Source organism: Sapajus apella, unplaced genomic scaffold, assembly GCF_009761245.1.
Source record: "Sapajus apella isolate SASKATOON/1434 unplaced genomic scaffold, GSC_monkey_1.0 scaffold56, whole genome shotgun sequence".
Classification (NCBI taxonomy): Eukaryota; Metazoa; Chordata; class Mammalia; order Primates; family Cebidae; genus Sapajus; species Sapajus apella.
In genome coordinates this window covers 15,276,264-15,291,370 of record NW_022436996.1, presented here as the reverse complement: position 1 = coordinate 15,291,370, position 15,107 = coordinate 15,276,264, and the positions used below count along the sequence as shown (strand labels likewise).

The 15,107-nt window shown below is 42.1% G+C and overlaps 2 gene segments (V, D, J or C); both read left to right on the top strand.

The window, feature by feature from the left end:
- The first annotated feature begins 7,320 nt into the window (after positions 1 to 7,320).
- LOC116527968 lies at positions 7,321 to 10,411 on the top strand. The segment is given in 3 exon segments: positions 7,321 to 7,379; positions 8,161 to 8,394; positions 8,526 to 10,411. Coding segments are annotated over 2 exon segments (465 nt in total).
- A 2,769-nt stretch (positions 10,412 to 13,180) lies between these two features.
- Positions 13,181 to 14,897, top strand: LOC116527979. The segment is given in 2 exon segments: positions 13,181 to 13,915; positions 14,008 to 14,897. Coding segments are annotated over 2 exon segments (510 nt in total).
- The last annotated feature ends 210 nt before the right edge of the window (positions 14,898 to 15,107 follow it).

Here is a 15,107-nt window from a genome sequence, read left to right as displayed (position 1 = left end):
TCATGAAACAGGCTAAGCAGGGTGGCTCATGCCTGTAACCCCAGCACTTTGGGAGGCCAAGACGAGCGGATTACAAGGTCAGGGGTTTGAGACCAGCCTGGTCAATAACCCTGTTTCTGCTACAAATACAAAAATTAGCTAGGTGTGGTGGTGCACACCTTTAGTCTCAGCCACTTGGGAGGCTGAGGCAGGAGAATCACTTGAACCTGGGAGGCAGATGTTGTAGTGAGCCAGGATCGTGCCACTGCACTCCAGCCTGGGCAACAGAGCAAGATTCAGTCTAAAAATAAATAAATTAAATTAAATTAAAATTAAAATACAATAAATGAAATAAAGCAAGCATGCTGTAAGAATGATTGTTTAGCTTAAGATTTTTATAAGAATCCACTCAACAATCACCTGTGTCACCACAGAGTTACACCTTGCACTGGGCCAGACGCCATCCTGTGAAAAGCTGTGTTCTCCTGACACTTCATGTCCCGTGGCTTCCACGACTCTTCTTTGGGTCCTCTGTGAATAAAGGCTGTTTAACATCATCGCCTACCCACTGTGTGCTTTGCTAGGATCTCCATGGCCATGTTGGATAGAAAGGATGAGAATGGGCGTCCTGGTCTTCTTCTTAATCTTAGGGAAAAAGCATCCAGTCATTTTTCAGTTTTTGATCATTAAGTATGATATTAACTGTAGATGTTCCATGAATGACTTTTATCAGGTAGAGAACATTTTTTTTTGTTCCTAGTTTGCTAAGAGTTTTTAATCAGAATGTTGAATTTTTTTAAAATATTTTTTCTGTATCTATTAAGATGATTATAAAAAATTTAATCTTTCCCATTTTTATTTTAGTTTTAAGGGCCACATGTCCAGGTTTGTTACATAGTAAATTGCATGTCATGGGGCTTTGGCATACAGATAATTTTGTCACCCAAGTCACCAGCTTAATACCCAATTGGTAGTTTTTCAGTCCTCACCCTCCTCTCACCCCCAAACTTCAAGCCTCAGTGTTTACTGTTCCTTTGTTTGTGTCTATGTGTGCTCAATGTTTAGCTCCCACTTATAAGTGAGAACATGTGTGGTGTCTGGATTTCTGTTCCTGGATTAATTCACTTAGGATAATGTCCCCCAACTCTATCCATGTTGCTGAAATGAACATGATTTTGTTCTTTTTATGGATGCATAGTATCTCCAGTCCACATTGATGGGTATTTAGGTTGATTCTATGTCTTTGCTATTGTGAATACTACTGCATCGAACATATGTGTGCATGTATGCTTATGATAGAATGATCTGTATTTCTTTGGGTATATAACCAGTAATTGGATTGCTGGGTCAAATGGTAGGGTTTTTTTTAGTTCTTTGAAAAATCTTCATACTGCTTTCTACAGTGGCTGAACTAATTTACATTCCCACCAACGGTGTGTGAGTTTTCCATTTCCTCTGCAATCTTGCCAGCATCTGTTATATTTTGACTTTTTATTAATAGTTATTCTAACTAGTGTGAGATGTATCTCACTGTGGTTTTCATTTGCATTTTTCCTAATGATTAGTTATAATGAAGCTTTGTTATATGCTTGCTGGCTGCATGTATGTCTGCTTTTGAAAAGTGTCTATTCTTGTCCTTTGCCCATTTTTTAATAGAGATGTTTGTTTTTTGCTTGTTAATTTGTTCAACCTTCTTATAGATTCTGGATATTAGACCTTTGTTGGATACATAGATTGCAAACATTTTCTCCAATTCTGTAGGTTGTGTGTTTACTCTGTTTGTAATTTCTTCAGCTGTGCAGAAACTCTTTAGTTTAATTAGGTTCCATTTGTCAAATTTTGTTTTTGTTGCAATTGCTTTTGGAGTCTTTATCGTGAAATATTTGCCAAGTCCTATGTCCAGAATGGTATTTCTTAGATTTTCTTCTTAGGTTTTTTTCTTTCTTAGTTTTAGGTTTTACATTCATGTCTTTAATCAGTCATGAGTTGGTTTTTGTATATAGTGAAAATAGGGGTCTATTTTCAATCTCCTGCATGTGCTAGCCAGTTTTCCCAGCATCATTTGGGGAGCAGCGAGTCCCTTCTGCATCGCCTGTTATTGTTGACTTTGTTATCGCTGGTTTTAGGTGGGTGGATTTATTTCTAGTTCTTTAACTTGTTCCATTGGTCTATGTGTCTGTTTTTGTACTAGTATTATGCTGCTTCAGTTACTGTAGCCTTGTAGCATGGTTTGAAGTTGGGTAATGTGATGCCTCCAGGTTTATTCTGTTTGCTCAGGATTGCTTTGGGCACTCAGGCTTCTTCTTTTTTTTTTTTTTTTTGGTTCCAAATGAATTTTAGAAGTTTTTTCCTTAATTCTGTGAAAACTGACAACTGACATTGGTAGCTTGATAGGAATAGCATTGATTTTAACAATATTAATTCTTCCTATCAATGAGCATGAAATGTTTTTTTCAATTTTTTGTGTTGCCTCTGATAGTTTTCATTAGTGTTTTATAATTTTCATTGTAAATATCTTTCACCTCTCTGGTTAGCTGGTTTTTTGAGGTGTATTTTGTTGTTGTTGTTGTTGTTGCTATTATGAATGGAATTGTGTTCTTAATTTGGCTTTGAACTTGGATGTTCTGATGTATAGAAATAGTACTGATTTCTGTCCATTGATTTTGTATTCTTGAACCCTGCTAAAGTTATTATTCAGACCTAGGAGCCTTTGGGTAGAGACTATAGGGTTTTTTAGGTATAGATAGTTATAAACAGTTTGACTTCCTCTCTTCCTTTTCTGGATGTCTTTTATTTCTGTGATTGCTCTTGCTATTTCTGCTCCTATTGTTTTGAATGGGAATGTTGAGAATGAGCATCCTTGTCAAGTTCACATTCTCAACAGGAATGCTTCCAGCTTTTGCCACTTCAGTGTGATGTTGGCTCTTAACATCACAGTGATAGACAGCTCTTAATATTTTGAAGTATGTACTTTCAATGCCTAGTTTGTTGAAGGGGTTTTAACAAGAAGACATGTTTAATTTTATCAAAAGCCTTGTCTATGTTTATTGAGGTGATCATCTAGGTTTGTTTTTAGTTCTATGTGGTGAATCACATTTGTTGATTTGTGTATGTTGAACCAGCTTTGCATCCCAGGAATGAAACCTACTTGATTGTGATAGATAAACTTTTTGATGTGCTGCTGGTTACAGTTTGCTAATATTTTGTTGAGAATTTTTCATGCAATTAAATAATTTTTAAATATGGTAACTTACATTAATTGCTTTTCAAATATAAAACCAATTATGCATTTCTGGGGCAAATTTCACCTAGGGATTAGATATTAATCTTTTCATACATTGTGAATTAAACTTAATTTATTTTTTTAAGGATCTTTGCATCTATGTTACTATTAGTATTATTATTCCTCACAATTTGTAAATTGATAAACTTGGCCAATTTTATCAATAAAGTAAGCTGGGCCTGGAGTTTTCTTTCTGGAAAAGTTTTTAATTATTATGAATTCAATTTTTAAAACCACATCTATATGTATTTTTGAATATCCCCATGTACATTCAAGTTATCTACTTCTTTTTGAGTAATTGTGTTTTGGGGGGAATTTGTTTATTTTGTCTTCTGTTGAATTTATTGGCATAATATTAATCTTTCATTGGAGTTCTAATTTGCATTTCTCTAAGGATTAATAATCTTGAGAACGTTTTAATGTTTTTATTAACATTTGCAGATATGTCTTTTTCATATACCTATAATGCTTTTGCCCAGTTTTAAAAGTTAAACTATATTTCTTTTATATAGTTTATAGGAATTCTTTATATAATCTGGATACAATATCCTAGTCCTATATACATATTGTGAAACTTTTTCCTCAGCCTGAAAATTTTCCTTTCCACTTTCTTGATGGTACCTAGACATAACCCCTATGAAATGAGAGTATCCTTCTTTCTCCTTTAATTTTGTCTCTCTACCTTCACCCTTATCAGTAGTTGGCAGGTAATTAACTCAGTAAGAGTGAGATAGTGCAAAGGCATCTAGCTGGCCCTAGCAACACTGGCTTGGGTACACCTCTAATCTCCAGTCACACGAGGCCACTTTGCCAGCCCAGAAGTTACTCCTGCTATGTATTCTACTATAAGTAGACCTTAAATCTGCACCTCCTACTCTCTCCATAATATGTATGACAGAATAGTGATGGATCCTTCTTTTGGCAGTCTTTCCACAATGCATGGAGCCATGCCTGTCCAAGCACATCTCTGCATGGACTAAGGAAGGGGTGGATAATTGAGTTAGTGTTCCTGCTTCTTGCTTGTGAGTTTTCCCCAGTAAATCTTGTTTCATGTGTTTATTGCACAGGGCTAGTGCTGTCTACATGTCCCTTTATATGACTGTGCTCTCACGGAACTCTGAGGCTGGAAGGAACAAAAAAGAGTTCTCACAGAGAGGAATTTAATCACCTCTAGAAAGAAGTACATGCTAATGGCTTTGGAGTTTCTGTGAAGAAGGGTTTCCTTCTGCCTTAGATGGTAGGCAAAGTGAGCAATGTCTTTACCAAGTCAGCATGACCTAATTTCAGCCAGAGCAGAAGTGGGATTTCTGATAATGCCCAATTGCGGTTATAGAGGGGCTACATGAGCAAGGCCATAGAGGTGAAAATGGATTCATTGGGGCCAAAATCCTACAAATGGAAGTAAGAGGGAAAGTCCAGCACGCATTCCAGTGGAAGATGCATCTTCCTAGTATTGCGCTTTCTACTTAGATTCTCTCGTTTGTGATTACTCCACACACTTCCTCAGATCATTAGCATAACTGTGTACCAGGTAATCATTTAGCCCCTTTGCTTGGCACAAGGTAGCCATGCTCTCCACTTAGCTCCCTATTTCTTTCTGGGAGGCCTTTCCTGAGACGTGTAGTGACCGTGCTTTTCAGATTTCTCTCTTTCTTACTGTCTTTTCCATTTCTGCCATGTATGTTAACTTTAATTATACAGTTTATTTTCTTTTCTCTTTTTTTTTTTTTTTTTTTTTTGAGACGGAGTTTCGCTCTTGTTGCCCATGCTGGAGTGCAATGGCATGATCTCGGCTCACCGCAACCTCCGCCTCCTGGGTTCAGGCAATTCTCCTGCCTCAGCCTCCTGAGTAGCTGGGATTACAGGCATGTGCCACCATGCCCAGCTGATTTTTTGTATTTTTAGTAGTAGAGACGGGGTTTCACTATGTTGACCAGGATGGTCTCGATCTCTTGACCTCGTGATCCACCCGCCTTGGCCTCCCAAAGTGCTGGGATTACAGGCGTGAGCCACCGCGCCTGGTCCCAGTTTATTTTCTTAACATCTGATATTTTTGTGTTTCTCTTTTACTTATTTGACCTCACTTATTAATAACCCAGGTAACTGGTCAGCTGCTACTAATCAAGTTATATTTTCTGGGTTGCGTTCGTTGCGTTTTCCTCTAAACTTTCTATCTCTGTAAGAATCAAGATAGCGGAAACTTCCCTGTTTTCTTTGAAACAGGGTCTTGCTCTGTCACCCAGGCTGGAGCATAGTGGTGCCACCTGTTTATATCCATAAATTTTAACTGGTTTATATCCATGAATACCCCCTCAGTGGGGTATTTTTGTCCTCTGGAGGGCATCTTGGAAAGGTACTGATCATTGATCATAGCTAACTGGCACATTGGCTAGTGACCGCCGATGTCACATGCAGCTGGACTGGAATCTCTTTTCATTGATTTCTCATGCGGTCATTTGCCTTTGGACTTAAAAATTAAGAAAACACTTCATATGACAACATCTAGATTTGCTCTATATATGTAACTATTCTTAAAGTATGATAAAAGATATGTCAAATGTAGTTATTTAAAGAAATTTGGATTGGAAATAAACTAAATCAGAAGTAACAATTGAAGGATAGTGGTTCTGCAATGGAATCTTTCTCAGATTCTGTTTTCCCAAGTCTCATGTTTCTTTTTAAACCCAGTCTGGAACCACAAATAAAAACTTATAAATTTAATTGTTATCTGCACATATCTTTACTCATATATGGAAAAATGGGCAACAGGATATTGTCAGTGAACTCAGGTAAAAAGAGAATTTCTAAAAGAGGGAGGATAGATGGGAAAGAAACAAATTCCCCAGCAGTATGGGAACAGTGGGTATTGTTTTCTTTACTTCTGGGTAAGCTGATTAGTGGGCACGTAGCACAGAGTGGTCTGAGAGGTCTGCTTCGAGCACGCTGGCTGGAGTCATCACAGAAAAAAGAACTTTAATGATAAATCATCCACAAATCCCTGAGAGCGTGCCTGCAGTGAGGGAGACAGGACGATCTGGTGTGATTTCTGGCACAGTTCTTCCTGCAGCACAACTGCCTGAGCTAGGCCAGATTTGCATCATTTCTGTCTTCAGAATTTTCTCAAGGGCAAAATTTCTTTTCTATCACCTTTTTCCTCTTACAATGCAAAAAGTGATCTTGAAGAAGATAAATTTCAAAATGTGAGGGCTTCTTTTAGTTCCTCTCGAAAAACAGTAGAATAGGCAAGATGGTGAAATAGTTCCTAATTTAAACATGTCCCATGTCCCTTCTACCATGTCGGAAAGGCTGTATCCATCAGCTCAGAGAGCCAGAGCACATAGAATAGACTGCATGGGTTAAACACAAATCTTTTTTTTCTTTTTCATAACTCCAGAGCATAAAATGGCGGTGCCAGCATGTGGGGCTCTGGTGAGGGTCCTCCTTCTGGCTTGCAGAGCACCTTCTTCTGGTTGAATTCTCACATGGTGGAGAGGGAACAAGCCAGCCGTCAGATGTCTCATCTCAGAGGGCACTAATCACACTGGATCAGGGTTCCACTTGTATAAGCTCATGTAAACATAATTTCCTCTATAAAGTCCCTGTCATCAAATATGGTCTCCCTGGGGGTTGTATTTTGGGGGGACATAAGTATCCAATCCATTAACAATAGCAAAATCTTGGTTACTGTGCAGTGGGCCACACAGGGGTGCTGGAATCACTGAGCTCCCCATGTCTCTGGGGTGTGCACAGAGCCAGCAGCCTGGGACACAGAGGGTTAAGGTGCAGCCTTGCTTGATATTCACTAGAAGGTGCAATGACATATACATAAAATTGCAGCTGTGCTTCCCATCAGGGAGCCATGCACTTCAGCTATGCAGGGGTTGGGAAGTCTCTGTGAGCTTGCAAAGGAGAATAAAGTTGGGATGTCCCTGCTGGGATGGGACAACCTGCATGCCCTGGGCAGGGACAGAGAGATAAACAACTGCCTGTGAAATGAAAAGCAAAGGACCTGTGGGAGGGACTTGCAACCTCCCCTCAGCTCAGGTTAGAGCAGCCCAGTTCAGCCCTATGTGGTATGTGAGGGTATTCACAGCGAAAAGCAGGGGTCCTGGAGCAGGTAAGCTAGGGACCTAACAAAGGAGGGAGGGTGCATGGGAACCTGCAGGGACTATGACATCAGAGCAGTGACATCGCAGCCTAACATCCTATCAGAGATGTGATGCCCAAAACCCCAGCTCTCAGGGAACCCCTAGCAGGGTGACACCTGCCCAGCTCTTTCCCACCCAGCATGGGCTCCCGGTGCCTCTGATGGAAAGGACTTTGTCTCCTGGGAGCTAGCAAGTCCTTGGTACCAAGACCAGGTCTGCCGTAGAGACCCCACCCAGGCGGCACTGAAGGCATTAAAATGAAGACACCCAGGTAGAACAGCAAAGTGGGACTATCCTGGGGCCAACCTCCTTCTGAGCTGAGGGCCTCTGGGGGCTGACAGCATTCCAGACTGAGGGCCTTGAGCAGACTCTGACCCACATAGTTATTCTCTCTGAACAGGTGATTATTATTAACAAACAGGTGTTCTGTGTTTTCTCATAGAACCTAGGTAGGCAACTGGTGCCTCCTTACCACTAATGAAGGACAAACTAAAAAATATTCTCCATGAGGGAGCCATGGGAGCAGGGTCACATATCCCTTGCTTAAAGAATTGTTTTAACTGGTGTATAATATATATATATATATTTTTCTTGCCATCATTCTTCTTAGCAAACAATATATTTTATCATACACTCAGCATTTCTCAGCATCTAGGCACAGGTGGGATGTCTCTGGAGCACGCCTCATCCAAGGCACCCTCAGGGTCCCTCCTGTGTTCTTTCCCCAGCCTCTCTCTCCCTCCCTCAAAGGCACAGTGGATTCTGCTGTACAGAACAGGGAGCACTGCATCTCAGGAAGCCTGCAAGGGAAGGACACAGGACAATTACATCACAGGATGCCCCTCCCATCAGGAAAAGCGAGGCTGAGAACTCAGCTCCTCCCCAGGAGGACTGAGCCCTGAGCACAGACACAGTGTTGCCTGACGCTTCGTGCCATGGGCTTCAGGCTGCTCTGTTCGGTGCTGCTTTGTCTCCCAGGAGCAGGTGAGTCCCTGCAGACAGGACAGCGCCCCCATTCTGAGCTTGCCCCCACCCCTGTGTCCTCCACTTTACCTTGGGGAGGAGGTACCACCAGGCTGTCTCCTGTGCTCATTTTCCATCTGCTTTTCCCACAGGCCTGGGAGAGGCTGGAGTCACCCAAACTCCAAGACACCTAATCAAAATGAGAGGACAGCAAGTGACACTGAGGTGCTCCCCTATCTCTGGGCATAACAGTGTGTACTGGTACCAACAGGCCCCAGGACAGGGCCCTCAGTTCATCTTTGAATACTACAATGCGATACAGAGACAACAGGGAAACTTCCCTGTTCGATTCTCAGGGCTCCAGTTCTCTAACTATAGCTCTGAGATGAATGTGAGCGCCTTGGAGCTGGGGGACTCAGCCCTTTATCTTTGTGCCAGCAGCTTGGCACAGCCCTACAAAGCCAACCACATTCTGTGCACAAACCTCCCTGGCCCAATGTGGAGGAACCTCAGCCCTGACGTGTCTGTGAGAATCTGGGGACTGCAGGGGGAAAGAAAGGTAATTTAGGATGCTAGGACCCACAGCCTGGGGCTTTCTGCTATTCAGGGCTGGGGGAAACAAGGCCAAGAGGGGCTGCTCAGAGGATGACGCTGCTTCTGTAGGTTGACTGCAGAATTACCTTCTCTGCTGACACAGTAAACTACAGGGTAGAGGACATGTTTGTAATTTAACAGCTGACACACTCTTTTTCAGGACAAGGGACCTCATTTTGCGGTCGAGATTGTTGATAACAGCATAGTGGAGAAGGGAGAATCACAGGGTTTGCTTTATACAACTGAAATTGAGATTTGGGGAAAGTCAAGGAGAGAGAAAACGAAAGATGACTGAAAATAGAGAGAGAGCAGACGATGATGAAAAGTGGTGTTCTTTGTGCCATGAACTCTCTGTCCCCTCCTCCCAAAGTTTTCAATACCTATAAAATACAAGGTAAAGAGTTTTCTAGCAACTGGAATCACCTGGTAGCCAGTCCCAGTAGGGGACATCATCAAAGAGCCACCTGCCTGGTGTGAGAGCCCTGGCTTTGCTTCTGATGTCTTCCTTCTTCTGGCCCTAATCTTGACTCCTCAGGGCACAGTCAGGTACTTTCCAAAACATAGAGGAAGGTAAAATCACCCTTGTTCCTAAAGGAGCACATACTCTCCAGTTTCCCCCCAAATAAATTCTGCTTCTCTGGATCCCTTCCTGACACTCACCTCCCAAATCCAATTACCTTCTATGATCAAATGCTCTTTGAACATTTTCTAAAACTCAGCGCTTTTACATCCTCAGCATTTTTCCTATTTCCATGCCTGGGAGAACCTTTGTTTTCCTAATACAGCACCAGAAACTGATCATGTGTCAAGGACTGGCTCACACCTGCCTTCCTTTTCACCTCGTACTGTGACATCCCTGGGATTCTACTATATCACTCCCTTTTCTTTATTTTTGTAGGAAAAGCCAGGCATATAATTGATACCCTTTGATGTTTGTAAAATTAATAAGTTATTGCCCACTTATAGAGAATCCTGGAGTGTAATTAATTATTGTCTGCTCTTTACAGGGGACTCCACTTGAAATATCATGGAAAATGATTATGACAAGTCTCAGTATTTCATATAACTTCTGTAATATTCTAGCAACTGTGTCTTCACAGTCAGGGTTGATGACCAGTCCTGTCAAGTTCCCAAAGGATATCTAATGCTGGAATTTGCAAATGTTCTTTTGGAGTGAAGAAAATTATGTTATTTGTGCTGACTGAAGAATCACTGAAGAAAGGAAATTATGGTACAGTAATATTTGTAAAAACTCATAATCCTGTAAAAAAAAAAAAAAAAAAACTTCCTCACCATAACCACACCTTCCATAACCACACTTTTAGTGATTTGGTGAAGACAGAATATCATCAAAGGTGCTTCTTAATCACCCTTGATGAAATCAACCTAAAACATTGAAAACAAAAAACTAGCTTTGCTCAGTAATGAAATGTTACCATCCTTGACAATGAAAAGGTATTATATGTTTGCAAGTGTGTGTGTGTTTGTGAGTGTGAATGTGTGTTTTATGGAGATTTGGTGAGGGTGGAATATCATGAAAAGTGCTTCTTAATTACCCTCCATAAAATCAGCCAAAATCAACCTAAAACATTGGGAAAAAAAAAAAAACTAGCTTTGCTCAGTAATAGAATCTTAACATTCTTGACAATGAAAAGGCATTATGTGTTTGTGTGTGTGTGTTTGTGAGTGTGAATGTGTGTTTTATAGAGATTTGGTGAAGGTGGAATATAATCAAGGGTGTTTCTTAATCACCCTTGATGAAATCAACCTAAAACATTGGCAAAAAAAAAAAAAAGCTAGCTTTGCTCAGTAATGGAATCTTATCATCGTTGACAATGGAAAGATATTATGTGTTTGTGAGCGCGTGTGTTTGTGAACGTGAATGTATGTGTGTGTTTTCTTGTGGATACTACTCACATAGAAATAGTTTCTCCACAGGTAATACTTTATGAGGTGCTGGTTCACTGACAGAGCTTCTAGGCACTTCTAGGTAAGGGTGGGAAAGAGCAGACCTAACTGAATCTGCTTAGTTATACCTGATAGAATAGTTTATTTCAAGATTTTATAAATTCAGAAATGACTTTGTAAAATTGAAAAAGCCCCTTTATAGAATGTGCTAACTAAAATTTGTGAATAAGCTAAATACAATATGTGAAAATATGTGGGTCTGATTAATCAAAGTGAGCTCTGCAATGTAGTGTTTTCAGCCCAGATTGGCTTCATATCCTTACACTGTTTCATTCTGTGGCCTCTATAATCCTGGCTCCTCTCTTCCATCTTAGGATGTTTATTGCAATGATGTAACAGTAATTTCTCGTGCAATCAAGATGTGTCTTTTGTCTCCACTTGCCAAGGGTGAAATTGAAGTTCCACCCTAAATCAACCCTTTTGGAAAAGCAGCACAGAAGTTATGTGTGAGAGGGTGGGGGTTGCAAGGATTGGAGTTGGGGCATCTCAGTTCTTGACTTGGACAATCTTGAGCTCCTCAGGTCAGATGTGAATCCATGGGACTGAGGAATATTGGCCACTTGGAGGCGCTGTGGCTCCACAATGCTGCAGGGAACCCTGGGGAGGGCTGGTTAAGTTTAGTTTAGTGTTTGTTTTTTTTTTTTTTTTATTTTCTTATCTATAAAATGAGACTAACACTCTCCATCTGCAGAGTTGTGTCCAAAATTTAACACCATAAAATATTTAGCATATAGTGGAAATCTAGCTATTTTGATTTCCTTTGCTAATCTCAGACAGCCTGTTCACTGCATCAATGCCCAAAGGTAGATAAGACACATTTTGCCTGGAAATGTTAGGTTGAGGACTCAGGAAGTCACAGTATGGAAACATATATGCATGATGATTACTTTGACAGTATTAACTAGAGAATGTAGCATATATCTCTCCTCAGGCATTTAAAATCCAGTATTATGGATATATAAATTATATAAACATTACACATTTTAAATAAGCAGATCAGTGATTTTTGAGTGATGTACATACACAAGCAACCTCATCTCTACTGAGATGTAGAGCATCTTCATCACCCAGAAAATTCCATCATGCTCTGTTGCCATGTTTCTCTCCATCTCCAACAAACACTGATGTGATTTTCATCACCGTAGAGTAGTTTTTTTTAAGGAACATTTCTAGTGGAACTGCAAAAACTCTACTGCCTAATCCTCTTTAATGCATAACTAATTAGTTAACAGGATGAGGAGCTCCTGAAACACTGTATGGTTTTAAAAGGGGTTGGAGCCAAGAGCTACCAGATCCACGTTAGAGACAGTTCTGTCTGGAGCTGGATGTTGTGAAGAAACAAACTCAAAAGGTCTTCCAAGCCGGTACAGGCGGACTCTACGAAGTTTATGTATTCATTTGCATTCATTTCTTATCTGCCCATTCACTCCAATTATTTTATGACGATATTTTAACAAAAATTACTCATCTTTAAGGGAAATGTCTTGAGTTTTATCAGACACATATGCAGCTGAGCTTTGTGATCACACGCTGAGTGTCCTGGGGCCAAACAGAAAACAGTAATAGTGACCTTGTTGAGAGATGATGTCACATTGGAAGAAAGGTCCTCTTTGTGTTGACCCTACGTGTCCAGTTCATCAAATCTAAGCCTCCAGCGACAAAATCCCCTTTTCTGTCCTGGGAACCAGGCTCCTATCCTGTGTGTTTGTCTCCTGGTCCAGCAGGGACATAGACGTGGCACCCACTCATGAACTTGTTGGATCCTGGCTGTGACTTTCAGCGCCAGGTGGCCCTTTGCTCTGACTTTAATTTCTGCGTCCTTCTCTCCTAAACCCCGTAGATGGTGAGTGACTCGGGCTCTAGTCATGTGCTTGTGCGAAAAGGAAACCAGCATAAGCAGAGGTAAGCAGAATAGGAAACCAACCACGTACTCAGGATCAGCAGCGTGACCGACTGGCAGATCCTTTGTTCAAATATCGCAAGGAACTTGAAGATCATGACAATGTGACAGCAACGCGGGTCCTTTTAAGTGTAGGGCTCTGTGCATGCACTAAGATACAGGTTCTGACCTTTTAAAAAAAATTATTACGAATTAGTGGTGAGAATCCTGACCAAGGGAATATTCCCTATGAAATATGACATTTCAAATAAAATGAGAGCACTTTTTCTTATCCCGGAACCTGCTTCCTCTCTCCTCTCCCACATCAGGACCCCTTTGTGCCCATAAGTCATGGGCAGCGCTGGGCGGCCACCATCATCCACAGAGGGCAATCACCAGCATGAAGTGGTCCTGCCTGATATGGTCTCACCCCAGGCACAGAAAGTAAGAGCCCTGGGTGGAGCTGAAGGTGCTCAGCTGGGCTTGTCAGGAGTCCCATCTGTCGGTGAATTGACAAGAAACAGACCAAAACGACTCCTCCAATGTTGATGAGCCTGCCCCTGGGATTTGGAGACCTGATAACAGAGAAAACCAAGATAGGCACAGGACTTCAACAGGATTATGGTCAATTAAGCAAATTAGAAAAGGATACTTGAAGGGGTATCTGGGACACAGGAGTCAAAAACACTAGGAAGACATGAGGATTTTCCCTAAGAGTCTAAATTACAGAAATGTTTAGATAACTAACACCAGTGTATGAATGAGGAATTATATTATCACAGGGATAAAATTTACATTGAGTTACAAACTGTTAACAAAAAGGTTAAGAAAAACTTGTAAGGCTGTGTCAGTTCAGACAAAGGCATTCTTCCCATCCAAACTGTTCACTTTATCTTGAATTTGACCATCTGGAGAAAAGGCGGGGCCTCTCCTGACAGGAAGGTACTGGGGCCCAGGCAGGGGGAATGAGGTCTCAGAATGACTCCCTTGAGAGCCCTGTTCCCCGTTCATCAACACACAGACCCAGAAGACTTCATCCTGCAGCAGCTGCCATGAACATTGCCCTCCTGTGCTGTGCGGCCTTTTGTCTCCTGTGGGCAGGTGGGTCCTGGGCAGGGCCCCTTGCATGGATTTCAAGGCCCAGCGCCTCACCATTGGGGCTGCAGCATGGGCTTTGTTCTCCTTCTCTGCAGGTCCAGTGACTGCTGGTGTCACTCAGACCCCAAAATTCCAGGTCTTGAAGACAGGACAGAGCATGACGCTGCAGTGTGCCCAGGATATGAACCATGACTACATGTACTGGTATCGACAAGACCCAGGCATGGGGCTGAGGCTGATTCATTACTCAGCTGGTGAAGATACCACTGCCAAAGGAGAAGTCCACGATGGCTACAGTGTCTCCAGATCAAACACAGAGGATTTCCCGCTCAGGCTGGAGTCAGCTGCTCGCTCCCACACATCTGTATACTTCTGTGCCAGCAGTTACTCCACAGTGCTGCAAGGCCGTCTCCTCTCTGCACATAAAGGCAGGGAGGCTCTGCCCTCCTCCCCACCCAAGACTCAGTGATGCCTTGAGCAGAATTCTCTATGCCAGGAAACTTGGAACCCTATCATCCTGGGTCTGAGGCCCCCAGGATGAAACAGGATTTGTATTTCAGACCCATCTAGACTCCCATCTCTCCCTGGGGACCATGCTGCTTCCTCTCTCTAGGGTTCCCCCAGCCCCCACCCTCACGTGGTCTCTCCAGTGGCCCACCTTTCCCATGTAAGCAGTCACCAGTCAAAGCCTTGTTGGGTTTCTCCACCTTCCACTTCCCTACCCCTCTCTACTGCAGCCATGAGGGGAGCCCCTCTTCTGTGCCTCCTTCCTCCCCATCACAGAGACTTCAAAGTCCATTTCCTCTGCCCTGGGCTGGAGCCTTCTTTTCTCTAGTGGCCAACTCCCACCTGTGCTTCAGATCTCAGCATGATCAGCCTCTCCTGTGGGAAGCATTTCCTCACCTCCCAGCTGAGATCAATTTTTCTGTTATAAGCACTGATGGTAGCATGTGCTTGTTAGTCAATAGAGTTTAGCACAGTTGGAGTTTTCCAGTTTACTTGTCGGAATATTTTTCTGCTCAATTCAATTTTAAACTCCATAAAGGCGAAGGCTGTGCTTGTTACATTTACCAACAGCTGTGCCTGGCATGAAGGGAGACTCATTTCACAGATAATGGATGAGAGAACGAATGACAGGCTGATGGAGTGATGAGTGGGTGGATGAACCAACAGCAGGAACACTCTAGATCAGCTG